This window comes from Bipolaris victoriae (assembly GCF_000527765.1).
Source record: "Bipolaris victoriae FI3 unplaced genomic scaffold scaffold_84, whole genome shotgun sequence".
Classification (NCBI taxonomy): domain Eukaryota; kingdom Fungi; phylum Ascomycota; class Dothideomycetes; order Pleosporales; family Pleosporaceae; genus Bipolaris; species Bipolaris victoriae.
In genome coordinates this window covers 19,499-41,321 of record NW_014575308.1, presented here as the reverse complement: position 1 = coordinate 41,321, position 21,823 = coordinate 19,499, and the positions used below count along the sequence as shown (strand labels likewise).

The window sequence follows — 21,823 nt, the reverse complement described above, 5'->3', positions numbered from 1 at the left end:
TTTGCATAGCATATGCTACCAAATCTGGAGTCAGGTGCAGGCAAATTGGTCGAGATTTGGGCACATCCTGTGAGAGCTCCGTGATCACATTACCAAGATCTAACATGGGTAAAGCCGAACGTTATCTGCAGCGCATACCTGAACAACGAACGCTGAGTGGATAGTGCATTACCTTCCTTGATTGCATATGTCCATCAAAGGCAATACTAGTCCCACTGGAAGCTTCGATGATCAGTGCCCAGGTGGTACAGACAGACCAGTATGCACAGGTCGTTTCTGTGAACTAGACGTCGATCAGCACATGGTGTTACAAGGATGTTCTTGATCGGAATTTAGCGATTGTTCGCTTGTACCGCAGGCGTAGCCCGTTGCACAACGCTGGCAAGAGCAAGAAGGTAGAGATATAGTACAGCGTTTCAGATAACGACGCAGACTTGGTTACATTGTCAGGCGGATGGACCGGGACGAGTCAGTAGCTTGGGCTTCATCAGCAAAGTCTTCGCACGTGCGCGATGATCTCCAGCAACGTTTAGGATGTTGGAAGCGAAACTTTATCATGGCATCATCGAATCACGGCGAGTTTCAGCCTTCGGAGATTCGGCAGTCATACTATGTTCATACTGCATGTACAAAGTTCTTCTGAACGCCACTATTTTCCAGCCCTCGCCCGACGAATGAGACCGGCAGAAGCCGGGCTGTACGTGTGAGATCCGGTTCAGCTAACATGTTACGAGCCGGCCGGCATTGTGTGCATGCTCTGACCGTAAAACTGCTACCCCGGAGTGATCAGAGCTTTTGGGCAAAGCGCATCCTAACGCCCGATATAGTGTTCATGAGCGTCTCCTTACGGGCAGTGGCTAATTGGCCCAAGGATGTGGTTTGGCCACAACGTTCGTTAGCCAACCGAGCTGATCAGGGCCACACGCCGCCAAGTCAGTATTGAGACGAATTGTCGGACAGATTCTACGCCACAAGAAGCTTCCATCGATGTGACCATAGCTTGCCGCGTCTGAAAGGGTTCGCTCGATTGCATTGGCTGTTACTCATGATCCCGGAAACGGCTAATCCCCTCCTCCGCTATCCTTTTTTCATCGCATGCAAAATGCGACCCTAGAGTGCCTGACTGAAGACTCTTCCTACTCCAAAGCGTCTTATCATGTGGTACAGGAATCCGGAGTACCGTATCAGACGTCACAAACGCTCACCCCGGAAATAGCACGTCACACAAGGCGAGATGCAAGGACGTTGAACTAAACGTAAAGGAGTCGAGCGCGGAAGTCCAGGCTATCAGGTTCTCGGCGCCAGCCAATGTCTTCGGCTGCCGACTCGCTATTCAAGCCCCCACCAATCGTCGAATGCCTTTCTGGACCTCATTGTCTCGGCATTGGGAGGAAGATCCAAGTTTCACATCGGGTGTGTCCAGACTGTCTCCAACGACACGATCCGCAACAGCTCCGCGTGTGGGCCAACAACAACTCTATTGCTATTCTATCCATCAACGAAGAAACTGCGCGTAAACAAGTGTTGAAGAGAAACATCGAGGCACGTGGTCGTTACCTGTGCGCCTTTGAAGATCCCGATTACCAGCATTGTCGGTGGCGACTGCTTGACTTGAGCCTCCGCGGCACCCGTCTCGACTGCCCGTCTGTTCGCAGAAAAGGTACTGCTTGTTCAAAGTGCTGGAGGAGACGACTACGGAAGATCAGGGTCCTACAGTACTTTACACCAACTGGGCTCTGCCATGAGGTAGTCGACAAAGTCGTCACGAGGTCGGCAAGCTCAGAGGAGAGCAGTGAGGAATCCGACGACGATGTGGAGGGCTACAACACAATCCTAAGTTCAGACCCGAAATAACTTGGATTGACCCTTCAAAGTAAGTAATCTTCTCCCTGATACTGTTGCTACTAACACTGTAAGATTCATCGCTGTACGATTTTTGCTTGTCATGCGAGCTCCGCCTCCAAGGACCCACTGCCTACTAGGCGCTGCTTGTGACTCTTGTCCAGAAGGGCAAGAACAAGGTCCAGAGATATGCTCATGGTGTAAGAATATGAGCTTTGAGGAGCTATACAAGCGGTCAGCAACGCTGCCAGATACGGAATCAATAAACCAAGTCATCGACACATACAAACGCCAACTCGAACTGGAAACCACCGAGCGCATCAGAAAAGGCTGGTCATTCTTGTGTGCCTGTAAAGATCCAGAATACCGCTCTCACTCGTGGCGCCGCAATTTCAACCCAAAGGATTCGCGTCTGTGCGGTACGGTGCGCCATCGCGGACAGCTGTGCGTGCGGTGCTACCGCAAAGCAAGGGAGAAAAACTGCACCTGGCTTGAAGAATTCGACGGTGACCGTCTAGGCTTTCCCTGCGCATTCGACGATACGAGGTTGCGACGCCGCATCGATGCCAACTGGAAGATTGGCCCGCTAGATAAACACGGACAGCCCGATCCGAGTTGGGAGCGAGATCCCAGACGAGATGGCCGCTGTGAGAGAACGAGGTTGCGCAACCAACTTTGCCAGAAATGCTTCAACCGCATGTGCGAGATTCGAGGTTTTGGCAGGTTTTTTGACTCCGAGTGGGGGACGTTGCATAGGAGGTATGGAGTGCGGTAGAGGTTCTCTTTGTCGACAATGCGATGTCGCTGCTTGGGACCTACCAAGTGTATGATACTACTGTTCAGAGAGACAGTTGTACGTTTTTTTCCCTGGGCTAGTACGTAGCAGCACATTGGAAGCGCTGCTCATCTGAGACGGGAATCCTGTGTTTTACTTCTATATTCTGATGGGCATTTGGGCTGGCGTTTTTGTGCTGGGTTTAGCGTATACTAAGATTGTGGACTGCAAAGTCAAAAGTATGGGTAGGTTACAGATCGAATTTATACCTGAGAAAATGGCTTGATGTGTGGGGAGTTTGGGTTGAATCGAAGTGCTTTCAACAGAGCTTCGAATCTTGCTCGAGAGCAATTTTTCGTGGGGAAGGGACAGGAGCCAAAGAGTATGTATTGCTGAACAGGATTCTACAATACTTATGTAGATTGGGCTGCAGAGAGAAATATAAATAGTCACAGCGGATATCCCTTCCCAGCCCAAACCTCTCGGCAGCACATCAGAGTCCTATCAAGGTTTGCCCAAAGATCAACACTAGCGGCCGAAAAAAACGTGATTGAAAGGGTGAAATAAGTACGCCGCTGCTGCATAGCTGTCGAACCTGGAACGAGTGTGTAAAGCGCTATACTATGCTGAACTGGCGAATCTCATGGAATGTTGTATTCGGTCCTGCATAAAATCTTGTTGGAAATCAAAGACAGTGTTGATTTCAAGGTTTCTATCTATGAACAAAATAGATAGCGTAAATGAGACGCATGGTCTTTGGCATGATGTGGTTTACAAACAGAGGTTGATCTATTTCATTCGATGCAGTTAACGTATTCTATATAGATACCTCTTGTTCTCAGCACAACGTATCTGAGGGTAAAGCTGCAAAAGAGGTGGCTTTTGTTGATTGAACATTTTCAGATTCTGAACTTAGTCCTCTATTCATCTTCGGCCATCTAAGAACATATTGCCAAGCCCCCAAGATCATTTGTAACGTGGTAGTTCATGTCAAGTGTCGCTGTACAAACTCAAACACATGTACGTTCGCTTATTTCTATTGATCAGCTGAAGTCGAATGGCTTCTTTACGGCATTACTGGGATTTGTAGGCTTCTGGATTCCTTACTTGAGCACATGGAGTCATCATTGTGCATTCACAGTGTCTTCCGTCAAGATCCGTGAGCATGGTCAATAGCAGCCATCAGGTGACCGAATCCAGATTTGGAAGAAGGCTTTGTGGTCACATAAAAGGTCAAATACAAAAGCGGAGCTGGAGTCCATAAATTGGCCAACAACATTCTGCTTTCAGCAAGATGAGGCAAGAATACGCGTTAGGGCCCACCAAGAACTGCTTTTTATCTAAACATGTCCGAAAATGAAACTACAAAGCGTGATGTCCCTGACGATATGAGCCCATTACTCTACTGATATCTAGGGACAGTTTCAATAATATGCAAGGTGTTCTCACAAAGGAAAAAAAAGAGCCGGAATAAGATACGCCGAGGTATAACATGAATCAATCTGAGAGAGTTTCAGGCATACGATGTGTAATAGCATGGTACATTATTCCAACCATGTCCGACTCAACGCACACTCAGTATACGAGGCGGAAATATCAGGGGATATGTATTACAGCGCTGAAGATGTTGCATCGTCGACCCGCATTATTGCCACATGACGTTGACGCGGAAAAATCGGACAGCGAGGCTGGACTGGCCTTCTAGAAGCAATGGTGTTCCTGCACCCCTCAGCCACGTCATCCAATCAACGGTGCCGGGCCTAAGGACCCCTCCGACATGCCGCTTTCGGCCTCAATAAATTGTGAACACAAAGACTCATACGTCTCCATACTGCTCCCCAAGTCATCCGCCCCTTTCCGTACTCTGTGACTCACGGTTACATTGTTAAAAAAGGACGCCGTATCCGGATTTGCTTCATTATCACAACTTCATCGTCGGTACTCAGCATCATGGACGGAATCAAGAAGACGTTTGCGCAATGCAAGAAGGAGGGCAGGGTACGTTTTGGTGTCGTTTTGGAGAGAAATTGATTGTTGATAATGTCTAGTCTGCCCTCGTCACGTATGTGACTGCAGGCTTCCCTACCGCCGAAGAGACACCCGACATCATGTTGGCCATGGAGGCGGGCGGCTCAGGTATGCACCACAAGCAATCGCTCTTGCAACATGACAGGACAAGCGATTAATGCTTCCAGACATCATTGAGCTCGGCATGCCTTTCACCGATCCCATTGCAGACGGTCCAGTCATTCAGACAGCGAACACTGTACGTTGACTCAACTCGCCACTCCCCGCATCAACCCCACCTGACACTGTGTGTCTATAGCAAGCTCTCAAAAATGGCGTCACGATTTCACATGTCCTCCAAATGGTCCGCGATGCGAGAAAGCGCGGTCTCAAGGCACCTGTCCTGCTCATGGGATACTACAACCCTCTGCTGAGCTACGGCGAGGAGAAGATGTTGCAGGATGCAAAGGAAGCTGGTGCCAACGGCTTCATCATGGTAGATCTCCCACCTGAGGAGGCTCTGCGCTTCAGGAACTTCTGCCGCAGCTATGGGTGAGTTTGGCAGTCAATTGGACAAAAGACAGAACTGATTATGACGGGCAGCCTCTCCTACGTCCCTCTGATTGCGCCAGCTACCTCGGAGCACCGTATGCGCGTACTCTGCAAGATTGCCGATTCTTTCATCTACGTCGTCTCTCGTATGGGCGTTACTGGCGCTACCGGAACCATGAATGCCGCCCTTCCCCAGCTTCTCGAGCGCGTGCACAAGTACTCTGGAAATGTGCCAGCGGCTGTTGGTTTTGGTGTCAGCACGCGCGACCACTTTTTGAGCGTGGGCAAGATTGCTGAAGGTGTCGTCATTGGTAGCCAAATTATCAACACTCTGCTCAAGGCTGCACCTGGCACTGGCGCAAAGGCGGTTCAAGAGTACTGCGACGGCATCTGTGGAAAGAGCAGCCGGGAGACAACACGCGAGGTTGGCATCATTGAGACTTTGAACGATGCTAAGGAGCCAACTGGTGTTCACGTGGACAAGGTCATTACTGATGCTGATACCCCCGATGGACCTGGCCTTGCCGACCAGCTGGACATGCTCAATACCGAGGACGCAAACGGAGATGATGACTTCAAAGAGAAGCACAAGTTCCCCGCACGGTTTGGCGAGTTTGGAGGCCAGTATGTGCCTGAATCACTCATGGACTGTCTCCGGGAGCTTGAAGATGGCTTTAATACAGCGATAGATGACCCCAAGTTCTGGGAGGAGTACCGCTCATACTATGAATGGATGGGCAGACCCGGACACTTGCATCTTGCTGAGCGCCTCACTGAGCATGCTGGAGGAGCGAACATCTGGCTGAAGCGAGAGGACCTCAACCACACAGGAAGTCACAAGATCAACAATGCACTCGGTCAGGTATTGGTTGCGAGGAGATTGGGAAAGACTGAGATTATTGCGGAAACAGGAGCTGGCCAGCACGGTGTTGCAACAGCGACTGTGTGCGCCAAGTTCAACATGAAGTGTACCATTTACATGGGCGCTGAGGATGTCAGGCGCCAGGCTCTTAATGTGTTCCGCATCAAGCTGCTTGGTGCGCAGGTCGTGGCCATCGAGGCTGGATCTCAGACTCTCCGCGATGCAGTCAACGAGGCCATGCGTGCCTGGGTTGTTAACCTTGACACGACGCACTACGTTGTGGGATCTGCGATTGGACCCCACCCGTTCCCGACAATTGTGCGTACTTTCCAGTCGATTATTGGAAACGAGACCAAGGAGCAGATGCAGGCGAAACGCGGCAAGCTTCCCGATGCTGTAGTTGCGTGCGTTGGTGGTGGAAGTAACGCGGCAGGCATGTTCTACCCATTCTCCAAGGACCTTTCGGTTAAGCTTCTAGGTGTCGAAGCTGGTGGAGATGGCGTTGAGACGGGACGACACAGTGCAACGCTTTCTGCAGGAACAAAGGGTGTTCTTCACGGAGTGCGAACCTACGTTATCCAGAACACCGACGGACAGATCCTCGAAACACACTCTGTATCTGCTGGTCTCGATTACCCCGGAGTCGGGCCCGAGTTGGCCAGCTGGAAGGACAGTGACCGGGCAAAGTTCATTGCATGCAATGATGCTGAAGCATTTATTGGTTTCAAGCTCCTGTCGCAGCTGGAGGGTATTATCCCCGCGCTAGAGACATCCCATGCCATCTACGGAGCGATTGAGCTGGCGAAGACGATGAACAAGGATCAGGACATTGTCATTTGCGTGTCTGGACGCGGTGACAAGGACGTGCAGAGCGTTGCCGAAGAGCTACCCAAGCTAGGACCCAAGATTGGCTGGGACCTCCGATGTAAGTTGAGCGTGAATGGCAGTATTGAGATGATGTGAGCTAACAGTGAATCTAGTCTAAGCGGACAGATGAGTACGAAGAAGGACTTGAGACATGTACGTGGATGTATGGATGTAGCATGTAGACATGGATGAAGTAAAGACCAAGTTTGTTGTGTAGTAGTTGTACTTTGTGTGCATGTGCATGAGGTGTGGGCACGTGAGACGGCAAGTGTTATCTAATCGGCAGTAGGCCCAAAGTCACGTTTTGCTGTGTGATTGGCGGGAGCGGATGGTGGCGGCGACTAAGGCTGCTGCAAGTGAATGCAGGCATTGGCTAGCTGGATCCGATACAGGGCTGAGGGTTCCTACATAGCACATATGCGCACCCAAAGCCACCCCCCATGTGGGATGTACGGGCGCGTGACGACTCGTGTGTATGTATAGGTACTACTAGCAACCCTCCATCTCGTCTGTCCCATCGGTGAGGGTGTGGCAGCGGCGGCGGAGGGTCAAGGGGAACCAATCGACGGCCCACATGGCCGTGCTTGGCCGCCTCACAGTTCGCGGTGACGACAACGCACCCACTTCCAAATCCCCCCGAGCAACCTCATCCATGCCGTGTTCCAGATGCCGCAGCCCACATCACATGGTCGCCTGCCAATTCTCCGCTCGCCTACTTGCATTTGCTGCCTTATTAGCCCACTTGCTGCCCTAGCCTCCACAACAACCCGCCCACCGTGGACGCCTTTCCCTCCCCATTCCGTGACGGTGCGCCCGACCAGGCATTTGAGCTTCAGGACCTCGCAGCTCCTACCCGACCCCTCCAGCCCCGGCCGCACCACGACACCGAGAGAGAGCAGAAGCGACGCCAGAAGCTCGAGCAGCTTCGCGAGGCCGACGACATGAAGTTCTCGCACAGCCTGCAGTTTAATGCAGTGCCCGACTGGAGCAATCACTACATTGCTTACAGCAACCTCAAGAAGCAGTACGTTTCAGCCTGCAACACCGACATGCCGCGAGCATCCAGGCTGACGGGCGCTTGCCCATAGGATATACAGCCTCGAGACCCAGATCAACCAGAGGAATGCACACGTCGACGCCGAGTCGTCACCCCTGCTGAATGGGGACGCCGCCGACCCCGACAAGGTCTTTACCAATGCCCTCGACGTCGAACTCGAGCGTGTCACGTCCTTTTACAAGCTCAAGGAAAATGAAATCTACGAGGAGATGAATGCATTGCTCGAGGATGAGGAGTCGTTTGAACACCACCAGGCCGAATACAATGAGGAGAATGAAAATGCCCCGCCAGGCAAGAAGAGGCGCAGTGGCAGCATTTTCAAGTCGATTGGATTTCAGCGCCCGCGCGCAATGAGTGGCACAAGCGGTCACTCGACAGACCACGGCCCCGACGACGACTCGGACGAAGACATGGACGAGACATCGCGGCTGCGTAAGAAGAGCCCAGATGGCCAGCGCCGACGTCGGCGGACCAACGAGGAGGATATGGCGGCCTCGCACGCTTCCTCGAGACGGTTGAACAGCGTCGCGTTCGAAGACTACCATGACATGGCCTTTTCCGCATTGTACGACGAGGGTGTATCGTTGAAGAAGCGCACTGTCAGCGTATACGTTTTGCTGTGCGAGCTGCGATCCTTTATCCAGCTCAACAAGACAGGGTTCGAAAAGGTTCTGAAAAAATACGACAAGATCTTGGACCGGAAGCTCAAGAAGACGTACCTGACCAAATACGTCTACCCCGCCTATCCCTTCCAGCAAAGCACCATGGACGAGCTGTCACGCAACCTCGAGCGCATAGAAGCGGCGTATGCCAAGATTGGTACAAAGGGCGACATAGCAGAGGCCAAGCGCGAGCTAAGACTACATCTCCGAGAGCACGTTGTCTGGGAGCGAAACACGGTATGGAGGGAAATGATTGGCATTGAGCGCAAGGCGCAGGCAGCCAACATTGGCATCACGCAGACGTTGCTGGGCCGCGAAACTACCGGTGGTAGAGTGCGGCGGCAGGGCGACGACGACGAATCAGACATGAAGGAGGTGGACACACCGATTGGAAGATACAGATGTCCACAATGGCTCATCAGCAAGCCTTTCTGGATGCTCCTTACTTGCATTGCCATTTTTGTAGTGCTGCTGGTATTGCCAATCATGGAAAAGCCTGAGCAGCAGAATTGCCTGGCCATGGTTGTCTTTGTTAGTTTGCTCTGGGCGACGGAGGTATGTTGAACCGAATCTGGACTAGTCGAGCTCACGCTAACGAGAATAGGCGATTCCTCTGTTTGTCACATCGCTTCTAGTGCCATTCCTGGCTGTCACTCTCAACGTCGTTCGAAGCGATGTTGAGCCCCATCGCCGACTCGATTCCAAGCAAGCTGCTTCATATGTCTTTTCCGCCATGTGGACACCAGTCATTATGCTGCTGCTCGGTGGTTTCACTATTGCTGCTGCGCTTTCCAAGTACAACATTGCCAAGATGATGGCCACTCTTGTGCTTAGCAAGGCAGGCACCAAGCCCAGAACGGTTTTACTGGTCAACATGTTTGTTGCTATGTTTGCCAGCATGTGGATCAGTAATGTAGCAGCGCCCGTACTGTGCTTCTCGATTATCCAGGTATGTTCCTCAACTGGAATTTTGATTATGCTAAGCTAACATTCATTATTAGCCCATTCTACGCAACCTCCCTGCCGACTCTGACATGACCAAAGCACTACTAATGGGAATCGCGCTCTCCTCCAACATTGGTGGAGCTGCTTCTCCCATTGCCTCACCACAGAACCTGATTGCGCTTCAGAACATGCAGCCCGAGCCCTCTTGGGGCGTCTGGTTCTTCGTAGCCCTCCCAGTATGCATCATCTCCATTTTGCTCATCTGGGTACTTCTCCTCGTCACCTTCCAGCCTGGAAAGGGCACCAGCATTGTGCCTATCCGCCCACTCAAGGACAGGTTCACTGGCGTACAGTACTTTATCAGCATTGTGACCATTGTAACGATTGCTCTCTGGTGTGTGAGCCACCAGCTGGAATTCATCTTTGGCGACATGGGCGTCGTAGCCATCATCCCCATTGTCCTCTTCTTTGGCACTGGAATCCTCACCAAGGAAGACTTTAACAACTTCCTATGGACCATTATCATTCTTGCCGCTGGTGGTCTATCGCTTGGTAAAGCAGTCAATTCGTCTGGTCTCCTGCATACGATTGCCGAGTCCATCACTGCTGGTGTCGAAGGCATGAGTCTGTATGGTGTCCTTGTTGTTTTCTGCGCTTTGATCTTGGTTGTGGCGACGTTTATCAGTCATACTGTCGCAGCGCTTATTGTGCTGCCGCTGGTGCAGCAGGTGGGACAGCAGATGGCGGAGCCGCACCCGAACTTGCTTGTCATGGGCGCGGTGCTGATGGCAAGTGGAGCTATGGGATTGCCTACTAGCGGGTTCCCGAACATGAGTAAGTTGACATCCTTTCGTATAGGGCTTTTATTCGATCAAATCACTGACGAGTTGAACAGCTGCTATTATGATGGAAGACTCACGGACAGGCCAGCGGTATCTCGCCGTCAAGCACTTTTTGACTCGTGGTGTACCTGCTTCCATTATGACTTTTGTCGTCATTATCACGGTGGGCTATGGCCTTATGCTTGCCGTGGGATTTTAAAAATGGGCTATCAGTATCAATCCCCTTTTCTCCTTTTTTTTCTCGTTTCTGGAAGGGATACGTAGTTTTTAGAGCATCTTGAGCGTGTGGCGTTTAACCCGTTTTGGCTTCGTCATGCATATTTTTTTTTCAAAGACTGGAGGATATATCTGCTGCTGCTGCTGCTGCTTGTATTCTTTCGGCAAAAAAAAGGTGACGGGGTGGTTGGCTAGCTATATTAGATGAGAACTTCAAAGGAAATGAGTTAGATGATTTATCAAAAATAATACGTTTGAGGATTGAGGAAATTAGAAGACTTTTTTTGATGTTGCGATGAAGCAATTCTTTTATTCTAACATACTATATGAGATTCTAAGAGATGATGGTGAATGAATAACTTGTATCTTGAAAGCAAACTCCAAGAAATGCCGGAAAAGAATAGCCCAAATGAAACTGCTAAAACAAGACATATTTACTCGTCCCACTTCCTCTCAACCTTGACCACCTTGTGGACCTTGAAAGATGCACCCTCTGGCAGCTCCATGTCCTCACCATGTTTCTTTCCCTTGCTCTTCATCGACCTAACCCCCATCTTGAGCGCGTCGGTGACGCGCTTGCTGCTCTTCCTAACGAGGGCAGCGGGCTTGCGTGCGTCCTTTTTGGCCTGTTTGGCCGCTGCGAGGTCGCTCATGGTGGTCAAGTGCGATGAGGGTAAGAAGGCATCAAAGGTGTTGGTGCCAATGGCACGGGAGGTGCCCTGGTCGTCGGTCACCGTGATGATGGGGATAGAGGGGGTATTGGAGGATGATGAAGAAGACATGGTGGAGGGTGGGTAGTTTGGGATTTTAGGGTTGGGGTGAGATGTAGGGGTAGGTGTAGGCTGAGTGCGTGTGTAGTTTTGGTGAGTAGCTTGGTTAGTGGGTTTTGTTAGTGAGTTGATTGAGGTGTTTGTTGAATATGAAACTGAAGAGGAGAAGAAGGTCAATTTATATATACGTTTTTATGGATAGTGTGTGTTGATGATGTCTGAGGTATCGTGTATTAGCAGCGATTGCTGTACTTGTACTATAAAATGTTTGGTGTAATAGTCATGTCTGAGATGGTCGTAGAAACATTGTGAATTCACCGTGTGTGAAATGTATGCCAGTGTTCGTAATGTTAGATGGTAGCCTGTATGGCAGTCTTGATGGGTGAATCTAACCATAGGATGGTACTTTACGAAGATGCGAGTATTTACTACTGGTTAGGATAAACCACTAGGGATAAGATATCGAACATATTCATGTCCTGGCATGAATGTCGAAAAATGAGATGCCGGGTGAAACATGCTTTTTGACATGTCCCACGTTAGGATGTCTCATGCTCCCCTCGACCACTCATTCTCCACAGATGGCTGCCTGTCGCGTCCAATCTGCGCGGGAAAAACATGGTCAGTGTGATGAATACCATCTTCAATTGCACGTCCAGGAGTCTGCCCATTGTCGTCTTCAGCCTCTTCCTCGATGCGATCCGAGTAGCGGTTGTAGCCAGGAACATAGTCAATGGCACGACGGGAGTCAGCATCACCGCCTTGGTCGCCAGCAAGGACGCGAGAAAGGCGGTCTGGGACAACTTTATGAAGCCAAGAATCCTTTTGGGTAGGTATGGCGATAATAGCAAACTGCAGGGCAGTGTCAGCACATGCAGCCCCTCGGGTGAAAAATTCTCCTTTGGAGCCACGAACCTGCCAGAGAAAGACCATGCCCACAACAGTCATGAGTAAGCCTGCAATCTTTTGCTCCTCAGCTTTCCACGCAACCAGGCATCCGCTGGCTCTACCATGGTACGTGGCTTCGCATGCACGCGAATCATGGGTGCGGTCTGGAAAGGGCCAAGCCATGTCACGTGAGTTTGCCAGGCCACAGCAACTAAAGGCATCCTGGATCTGTCGAATGGCAGCTGCATCCTTGTGCCTGAACAGCGTCTGCCAGCGCTCTCGCAGACCGCAGTTTAGGCTGGAGGCAGGAGCGACATGGGTACCTGACAGGGTGATGATGACGGTTGAGTAGATGAAGATGAGCGTGTTGGCGATGATGACGAGCGGGGGCCGCTGGATGTCGCCACGGCCCAGTCGCTGGCGGCGCTCGCGGCGACGGGTCAGGCCATAGCCCAGTTCAAGCAGCAGGCCAGAGACAATGGGAAGCGCCGCGGTGAAGCCGGTCAGCGTCTCTGCGATAGGAACGGAACGGGCGTTCGCACGGGAGGCAGCGTAACTGAGAGTGTTAGCGCCAAGTGGGCTAGGATGGCTGGGTGGGCGAGGGATTGAAAGAGCAAACCCATACATACCCAGCAAGCGCAGTCGCAATAACGAGATACTGCGGGGCATATGGTTAACAGGGTGCGAATAACACGTGGGTGGGGTCCTAGTGGCAGTCTGGGCCGGCTTACCAGGACGCTTAGGCATGTGACGATTTGCTTCATGGTGTATGTCATGCTGGAGCGGGTGGGTTGGTTCGGGCTGCTAGTGCGGATATCACGAGAGAAACGGGTGGTTGGGATATTTTAAGCGTATGTCAGAGATGGTGGGAGGGAGGGGAGGGGAGAAGGAGGGAGAGAGAGAGAGGGGGGGGGAAGAGAGGGACAGGCACATGTTACGGCACAGGCAAACGGCGGTTGAGGCCCATGGTTACACAAGACCAGGGCAGCGCCCTCATGCTCCCATTCGGCAGCGAGCATCGTGCCAGGCTGGTTGGTGGGTGTAAAGATGATGTTGGTAGTCTAGAATGGGTCGTGTATGCGTATATGCAGCCCGTCCAGGCACCTCAGGTCCGCGGACGGGGCAGGCTGGGCTGGCCACGACATAGCACGAGAGGCCACGCAGACGTGCTCGACGGTTACTGCCCGATGACGCAGCAAGGGGGCTGCAGCAGGAGGCCGACTACTCTAAAGGCAGGACGGCGTGGACGACGGCGGCGTATCACCCTCGGCCAGGTGGTGAGAGCTGGTGAATGGTGGTGTGCGGGAACAGCGGGGCGTATACGAGGGGACGGCGTGTGATTGGCTGGCGGGCGGCTAGTGCGAGGTTGGCGGTGCCTGTGTCTTCGCGATCTCTCGATCCCAAACTTTTGCTCTGCGACGTCATGCCATGTTGCTCATCGTGCCCTCCATCCAGTGGGGCTTTTTGCGTACATCTCCCGAACCTCTCCAGCATTCCCCAGTCCCAGATTCGACCGTTTGCTTCCCGTCAAACTGCCGGCTCGCTGCTCCTTCGTCCGGTTGGCTGCACGCAATCTGACGGACTGGCGGACTGGCGGACTGGCGGACTGGCGGACGGCACTCTGCTCCCACATGCACGCACACACGCGCTGCTGCTCCCTCCTGCACCCGCACCCGTGCAAATGGCCGTCATCCAGCCTGTCCCTATTCATGGATGCCCGTGGCCAGTGCTCGTTTTGCAGTCTGCAAACCCCGGCAGGCCTGATTTATCCCCACCTAGTGCTATTGCGTGTGTGCATGTGTGTGTGTGTGATGCCAGCCTTCAAATGCTAGCCGGGCCCCTTTGCTGTTTTGCTTTGCTTTGTTTTCGACTAATTCACTCCCCCCTAGTCTGACCCGACTTGACTTCAGCTCGGCATTCACAAACTGCCCGCTGGTGACACCTGCTCGTCATGCTTCTCTTCTCCGCCCCGCCATGCGACTCTCTGCTGCCTCGCGGCCCAGGAAAACAAACAATCTCTAAGCGACTCGCTCTCCCTTTTTGGTCCACCACACCTGCCTCCATCCCTCTCTTGCCGCGCACCCCTAAAAAGAAAGCCTCGCGCCCACCACCACCACAACGGAGAGGGAAGCAATCCGCCCTCCAAACCAAACCCACCCAAATGTCCCCCCATGCAGACTCGCCGCGCTCCTCGACTTTTGCTCCCACATTGGGCAGCATTCCAGAAGTCTTCGAGTACGACCCTCTGGACGCTCGGCACCGCCCAGCCTCGCTCAATGACGTCTCAGACACCCCTGACGCTTTCTTGCCAGAGGCCTCAATCGCAAGCCCACCCGCTCTCACCCGCGCCACTTCATGGCCTGCAATTATCCAGGCCCCTTCTCGAAGAGTTGCTTCCTCGCTGGCCGTCTCAAAGGCCCTCCGCAGGATTCTCGAGGCCGATCGAGCCCGAAGAAGGCGCATCATGAAGGCCTACCTAAAGGCAATTGTTTTTCTCAAGTACCTCTGGCATGCCAATGAACGCTACGGGCATGTCATGGCCACCACCGGCATGTACATGCAACGGTGATGGGCGTCAGCAAAAGTCGGTTTCACAGGCGTTATCAGGCAGAAGTTCCAGGGCTATGGGCGCAAAACTACGCGACTCCATCACGATTGTACACGATTCAATGCTTTAATGAACAGCTGCTGCAAACGGCGCATGGTTATGGGCGTTTGGCAGTTTGAAGCGCAGGGTGCCATAGGTTGCGACTACGCACTGTATGGAAAAGGGCGCATTCTTATTTTATTTTTTTCTAATACCCATGTTGTGAATCTATTCCCTACTCTTACTGTAGTGCACTATTCAACTTTTGCACCAGTGTCAATGTTGTCAACACCAGAGTGGATGTTACACAACCCAGCTCTGTATCGGATCCACCAATAAAATCAGCATGCACTTTGCAGTTGGACAGGATTCAGCAAATTTCAATGTGCGTTCGGAGAGAAAGCTATAAATTTGCTAGCATACAAATTATCGTAAATAGCCGACTAAGAATCGCCCAGCGTTCCTACGATATTTCAATTACCCTATTCCCGATTGGCTGCCGGCTATACCCAGTGGTAATCGCGCGAGTCATGCAACACCTGCTTTCATCCCACCTTTTCTAACACCCCACACATCGCCATCTGAAGTTTCGTCGCGTACAGTGCAATTTTTGGATAGAAAGACAAAATAAACTATCTGGAGCTATTGTATATTACCGGATTTCTTTACTTTCTTGCTCTCAGATTTGGGCAAGAATGATTCCCAATGAACCGCTTCACAGTTAGTCCAGCCACCCGAATCTTATACAGCCGAGGATCAGCTGGCCCAGAGGGGTAGACCGACATGATATACAACTCCCGGAATTCATGCAACCCACCATGCTTCCAAAAATCCCCTCATGATGCGGGCGTTTGTGCGAACTCCATGGCACTCCCATGCCAATCTTCTCCTGCCAAAACATCTTTACTCGGCGCAGCGAAGATGTCTCGCTTCAACCACTAGCTCAAGTATCAAGGACATAACAGTTATTGACCATCACTACGAGTAACAACGCCTCCTTCACTCTCAGTGTTGCCCAGACCACTACTGACAACCCCAAAGTGCAATCGTCGTCGGAGCAGGAGGAGCAGGTCTCCGCGCAGCCCTAGGCCTCACCGAAGCTGGCCTCAAAACCGCATGTGTATCCAAGCTCTTCCCCACCCGCTCCCACACCGTCGCCGCCCAAGGCGGCATCAACGCCGCCCTCGCAAACATGCACAGGGACGACTGGCGCTGGCACATGTACGATACTGTCAAAGGTTCTGACTGGCTCGGCGACCAAGACGCAATCCACTACATGACGCGCGAAGCCGTGCCTGCAGTCGTCGAACTGGAAAACTACGGTATGCCCTTTAGCCGCACCGAGCAAGGTACGATTTATCAACGACCCCTGGGTGGTCAGACCCTCGAGTATGGAAAAGGTGGCCAGGCGTATCGGACCGCGTGTGTGGCGGACCGCACAGGGCATGCTATGCTTCATACGCTTTATGGCCAGAGTTTGAAACATGGTGTGCAGTTTTTTATTGAGTGGTTTGTCCTCGATTTGATGATGGTCGAGGGGAAGTGTGTGGGCGTTACGGCGATGAGTATGGAGGATGGAACGTGTCATAGGATGTTTGCTAAGAATACTGTGTTGGCTACTGGAGGTATACTTTCACCCAGTTCGCCCATCCCTTTTCTTCGTTCGTGCGTACTGACAGCGATTTGAGGCTATGGGCGAGCATATTTTAGCGCCACGAGCGCTCACACAAGTACCGGAGATGGTAGTGCCATGGCTGCCAGAGCTGGCCTACCACTCCAGGACATGGAATTTGTCCAATTCCACCCAACTGGTATCTATGGCGCAGGCGTATGTATGGTCAATTTCGCGTTACTACTTCAAAATACTGAAATCGTTTCTAGGTACTGATCACAGAAGGCGCCCGTGGTGAGGGCGGCTATCTCCTCAACTCTGAAGGCGAGGCGTTCATGTACAACTATGCTCCCGTCTCAAGAAATCTCGCATCCCGCGACGTAGTCAGCCGAAGTATGAATCTGGAAATCCTCAAAGGCCGTGGGTGTGGACCCAAAAAAGATTACATTGACCTGCAGCTCATGCACCTTCCAAAATACATTATTGAAGAGCGCTTGCCAGGCGTAGCGGAAACAGCGGCAATCTTTGCTGGCATAGACGTAACTAGACAATGCATCCCGGTGCTGCCAACAGTTCACTATTGTATGGGCGGGATACCAACAAACTACCATGGCCAAGTTTTGGATGTAGACCGCCAGAGTGGGAAGGAGCGTGTTGTGAATGGCCTGTATGCAGCAGGTGAAGCGGCTTGCGTCAGCGTCCACGGCGCAAACCGATTGGGTGCCAACTCTCTCCTCGACATTGTTGTTTTTGTGCGTACACCCTGGAGGCGGAATTCCCACATTCACCGTACTTTTTACTGACATATCCATACAGGGCCGAGCAGCTGCACTCCACATCTCGTCACACCACTCCCCCGCAGCACCGCACGAACCAACCCCGAATACCACCGGCCTCGATGCCATCCATGAACTAGCTTCCTTCCTCACCCATTCCAACGGGTCGACCCCCACCTCCGCTCTAAGAAGCAAGATGCAATCAACCATGCAATCCACCACAGCCGTCTTCCGTACCCACGACACTCTTGCCGAGGGTCATGCTAAACTTCATTCACTAGAGAGCCAATTCGCTACAGATCTTCGTGTGGCAGACAAATCCCTGATTTGGAACGCCGACCTCATCGAGACGCTAGAGTTGCGCAACCTACTCACAAACGCCACGCAGACGAGCACAGCAGCGCTGAAGCGGACGGAGAGCCGAGGTGCGCATGCACGAGAGGATTATAAAGAGAGAGACGATGCACAGTGGATGAAGCATAGTCTTACGTGGCAGCGTGGCGTGGGCGACGAGGTCGAGTTTGGAACAAGGGAGGTAGTGATGAAAACCTTGGACGAGAATGAAGTAGCCAGTGTGCCACCTACAAGGCGATACTATTAGGTATGGGTGCATTCACCTTTTCTTTTCACTGATATGGAGACAGCTATGTTAGGTATAGAGTAACAGTTGGCATATCATCTGACCCAACACAATCCCCAGTCTGTGTACGCGTCCGCAAGACAAAATTGATTCATCTTGCAGGTTACTGCTAAGCGAGGATTATACAAGGCGTTTCCCAAAAGGGACGAAAAATAAATACATGCTGCACTTTTCAGCTCTCCAGAAAAAAAAAGCAAGGAGCAGAGGAGAGCAGTACGCATTTTCCCTATCAGGCTATTGATCGATCACTTGCATGTTAAAAGCATGCATATTCAAGTTTGATGTGGAGAGGAAGGAAAATCCAATATTGGTAAGCTGGGAAATGATAGGAGGATAGAGATACATACCTTCTCTCTATCAGAGCCTTGATTGGTCAACCGAATGATACGTATGTGCAAGCTTGACATGAAGTGGAAAGGTGTCTGAAATCGAGAAGATCTACATCACGTTGCTCGTCACCTGATGAGCTACCGATGAGCTCAGCGCCATGATCGATTACTAGTTACTAATATGAGCCATCAGAATTATCGTCTTGATTTATCGATATTCCATTGCCGGTATAATTCTTACAGTGTTGCTACTAACGTATGGTAAGGTGGCATCCTTTCAATTCACTTCCACGAGCATTTCACTAGAATTGCACGCTTCTCGATACTATCAATAGGCTGGAATACGAAGAATTGCACAATCTGAGAAGAATACTAAGGGTTAAAAAGTGTATTAAGCATGTTACGTCTGTCGATCAGAGGCCACCAATCAATGAATTGCATGATGCACGCAAGTCTGCTGCGAGAAGAAAGAAGGATCAAGATTGGTGAGCCAAGAAGAAAAGTAAAAGGTAATGGAGTATTCAGCCGGTAATAGGGAAGTGGCTTGAGCTATGAGTCACTTCCATGATTGTCTTAGTATTGCAGAATGCAAGATGCACGCAAGGCATGCGTCGTGCAGTTTCATTACTCAACAATCGAGGGGGGCACGAGAACAGGTGGGCATGAGGTATGTAAAATCGACAGCAACATTGAGGCTAGCCTGGTTGAATCTGTCGCTTTTACTATAAAGTCAATCCCTCACGACTCGATTTTCTTCGCATCACAATCACACATTTACTGGTCTTTCCTGAAACCAATCTTTCTATCACGTTACTCAACGACAACAACAATCTCGTCTTTACAAAATGTCTGACCAACCCCTCTCCATGGAGCAACTTGAAACCAAAGTCTTTGGAGAGATCACAAATCTTCTCACCAAGTTACCCAGGCCCGACAAACCCGCTGACGACATTGAAAGCAATACCGTCAGAATTTTCAACGACAGCGAATTCAGCACCAACTATCATGACATTGACATTGACGACTTTTTGGGCGACGTTCGCCACAAGATGTACAACAATGTTCATAACCAGGCCAATTGGATTTTGTGGAATCTGCCATTGGGTACGGTCATGACTATGACGGAACACAACACCCCTCTCGAGAAAGGCCAGGCAGTGTTTGATCTTAATAACTGCGGAAGATGCATTGACTTGGTCGGTACCGGGAAGACGGAAGCAGTGGACCTTGGAAAGATGGGTATGGCGGATTGCATCAAAGCGTTCTTCTGGCGGAAGGTAGATTTGAAGATGGGGGCGTTTGAGCTTTGGGACTACAAGATGCAGGACACCAAAGAAAACGAAATGGGGGCCCGTCAGATCATATTCCTGGGCGAGTGGGCGCCAGGCACTGTCCACCCGTTGTGGAACTGGAACATGACCGACAAAGTCAGTTCTGCGCGCTGGAACTCCCTCATTGACCGACAAACCGTTACTCTTTTCGAACATATAGATGGTGGGGGAAATCGGTATGAAAATATCAAGGGATGGGGCAAGCACAAGGAAGAGAAGGATTTCCACAACCTCGACTTTGGAGACAAGGTCAGTTCGTTCAAATGGCACTCCATCAACCCTGTCAAGGAAAAGGTTGAGCCTATCAAAATCACCCCGGATCAATCCAACACTTCCATAGAACAGGGCGTAGAGAGCGGGACAAACGACAGTGATCAAGTACAACAAGGCAAAGTCACCATCGGAAAAACCAAAACCCGCGAAGTCACCGTCGAATCCACCGACACGACCGCCTCATCCGTCGCTGCCTCGCTCAAAACCACAACGAAAGCCGGCGTCGAAGGCGTCTCAACCATGGAAGTCGAATGGTCCCTTGCCGTCGAACACTCCTGGTCTCACTCCGGAACCACCGCCAACAAAACCACCACCACCGACGCCATCATCATCGAACAAGGCTTCAACATCTCCCCCCATCGCACCTACACTGCCAAACTCGAGGTACGCGTCGGTAGACTCGAAAACAAACTGTACAAGACCACCGCCACCCGCTGGTACGAGCAGAATGTCGCGGGCTCCACCAAAGACGGCAAGCTTTACAAGCGCATCGAACCTGTGTATATAAATGTAACCGGCAGTCTGCATTTCACCACGCACCTCGAGCTCCACGAGACGCCGATTCCAAAATCAATAGTGAACCAGGCGATTGACCAGGGCCAGAAGGTGGGCAATAACGTCGTGGACAAGAGCCAGGAAAAAGCTGGCGAGTTGAAGGGTAAAGGGCAGAAACTTTTCGGGGATTTGAAGAATAGTACTTCTGTTTTGCCAGGGTAAGTTTTCTTTTTCTTTTTTTTTCTTCTTCCAAGACACTACTAGTACTACATCAGCTACTAACCAAAATATGTGATTAGATTTGTTGTTTAAGTATCTGAGCAACGCCCCACTTACTTCCCCCTCCTCTAGAAAGCTACAATCATGTGTAGTAGCTTTGCATCTCCTGCTTTATAACTTAATTTTTTTTACTGGGTTTCCATAGGTATTTACTTGATCACAAAAGAAAGGTTTTCTACCTAGGCTGTTACTGTTTTAGAATAGGTGATGCACTATCTTTGTAAAGGTAAGAAGGAGGAGGGTGAGGGGAGGGGGAGGGGAAATAAGAACGTTGTATAACCGCGAGAATTTTTGTTCTAGAAGAATATTGCTTGATGCCGTATAACCCTAGTTCCACAAAATCCTGCATGAACAAGAGAAATCGAGGCGAAAAGAAAACTCATTTTGTGCACCTTTGTTTTGTTTTTTTTGGCTTGATTCGGGATATTGGAACACGGTAGTTCCAACTCCCTCCACTGCAGTGGTAACATGTTACGTATCCAACGTAATAGAAAATCGAGGAGACATTGATTGGTGGGAAACGCTGTCTTTGAAATTTCGCTTAAAAAAACGCGAAGGCTGTGCTTTCGAAGTGTAGCTCTATTTCTCTGGTGCCGTTGCTTGTTATGGGTGCATCTTGTTCGTTTCTAGACGTGTTCTCAGATGGGTCTTTTTTGGTTGGTTGCTGACGGGAAAGGGGTTGTATAATTCCCTGTACTCTCTAGTATATTATAGCTTGAGCGGATTCCGTGTGTCGTATTATCTACGCTCGGTTCCCGCCAGCGGTTGGCTTGAGTGTGCTAGGCAACTGTCGTAGGGTCTTCATTCTCCTTCTTCGCACTTTACTTTTCCAGCAGTTTCAAGCAATATACGTTAGCGTCGTTATTTCTTTACTAATATACCTGCACTTACACCACACTCTCTTAGTTATGTACACCATGCGTTGTGCCCAGAATCGACGTTATTTCAGTATTACACTAGGCGGATTGGTACACGGAGGGACGGTCGGCTGATAGTGGACCGGGAATTTTCCGCTGTCGTGAGCTAGCCTGGGGAATCGAGGTACGACTGCAAGTTAACCATCGAATAAATAATGGGGCTAGGGTTTATAGATTAATATCTTTCCTATAGTGACCTCGCTATGGGAATTCTGATATTCCCTTTAGCCTCAAGAATGGAGGTATGGCCCCACAGTGCCCGAACAATGCTGTTCATGTCTGCCATCGAGAACCAGGAT

At 50.9% G+C, this 21,823-nt stretch overlaps 7 protein-coding genes across 7 annotated transcripts; 5 read left to right on the top strand and 2 right to left on the bottom strand.

Annotated features, from left to right (window-relative positions):
* Nucleotides 1–1,308: 1,308 nt before the first annotated feature.
* Nucleotides 1,309–2,617, top strand: COCVIDRAFT_40414 (hypothetical protein; the record flags this gene model as incomplete). Its single annotated transcript, XM_014698079.1, has 2 exons — nt 1,309–1,837; nt 1,953–2,617. The coding sequence occupies 2 exons, from the start codon at nt 1,309–1,311 to the stop codon at nt 2,615–2,617; spliced, it is 1,194 nt and encodes a 397-aa protein (XP_014553565.1).
* A 1,950-nt stretch (nt 2,618–4,567) lies between these two features.
* On the top strand, nt 4,568–10,610 carry COCVIDRAFT_29231 (hypothetical protein; the record flags this gene model as incomplete). Its single annotated transcript, XM_014698078.1, has 11 exons — nt 4,568–4,615; nt 4,666–4,753; nt 4,813–4,883; nt 4,944–5,176; nt 5,228–6,963; nt 7,032–7,068; nt 7,660–7,929; nt 7,994–9,179; nt 9,229–9,573; nt 9,626–10,403; nt 10,465–10,610. The coding sequence occupies 11 exons, from the start codon at nt 4,568–4,570 to the stop codon at nt 10,608–10,610; spliced, it is 4,938 nt and encodes a 1,645-aa protein (XP_014553564.1).
* A 451-nt stretch (nt 10,611–11,061) lies between these two features.
* On the bottom strand, nt 11,062–11,409 carry COCVIDRAFT_107341 (hypothetical protein; the record flags this gene model as incomplete). Its single annotated transcript, XM_014698077.1, has 1 exon — nt 11,062–11,409. The coding sequence occupies one exon, from the start codon at nt 11,407–11,409 to the stop codon at nt 11,062–11,064; it is 348 nt and encodes a 115-aa protein (XP_014553563.1).
* Nucleotides 11,410–11,946: 537 nt separating this feature from the next.
* COCVIDRAFT_107295 (hypothetical protein) lies at nt 11,947–13,061 on the bottom strand (the record flags this gene model as incomplete). Its single annotated transcript, XM_014698076.1, has 4 exons — nt 11,947–12,249; nt 12,313–12,841; nt 12,915–12,943; nt 13,017–13,061. 4 exons carry the CDS (start codon nt 13,059–13,061, stop codon nt 11,947–11,949), a joined length of 906 nt encoding a protein of 301 aa, XP_014553562.1.
* A 1,175-nt stretch (nt 13,062–14,236) lies between these two features.
* Nucleotides 14,237–14,854, top strand: COCVIDRAFT_107351 (hypothetical protein; the record flags this gene model as incomplete). The annotated part of the gene is made up of 1 exon (XM_014698075.1): nt 14,237–14,854. One exon carries the CDS (start codon nt 14,237–14,239, stop codon nt 14,852–14,854), a length of 618 nt encoding a protein of 205 aa, XP_014553561.1.
* Nucleotides 14,855–15,577: 723 nt separating this feature from the next.
* Nucleotides 15,578–17,861, top strand: COCVIDRAFT_40409 (hypothetical protein; the record flags this gene model as incomplete). Its single annotated transcript, XM_014698074.1, has 5 exons — nt 15,578–15,645; nt 15,914–16,497; nt 16,561–16,700; nt 16,754–17,236; nt 17,301–17,861. 5 exons carry the CDS (start codon nt 15,578–15,580, stop codon nt 17,859–17,861), a joined length of 1,836 nt encoding a protein of 611 aa, XP_014553560.1.
* Nucleotides 17,862–19,074: 1,213 nt separating this feature from the next.
* COCVIDRAFT_18554 (hypothetical protein) lies at nt 19,075–20,837 on the top strand (the record flags this gene model as incomplete). The annotated part of the gene is made up of 2 exons (XM_014698061.1): nt 19,075–20,546; nt 20,834–20,837. 2 exons carry the CDS (start codon nt 19,075–19,077, stop codon nt 20,835–20,837), a joined length of 1,476 nt encoding a protein of 491 aa, XP_014553547.1.
* Nucleotides 20,838–21,823: the final 986 nt, after the last annotated feature.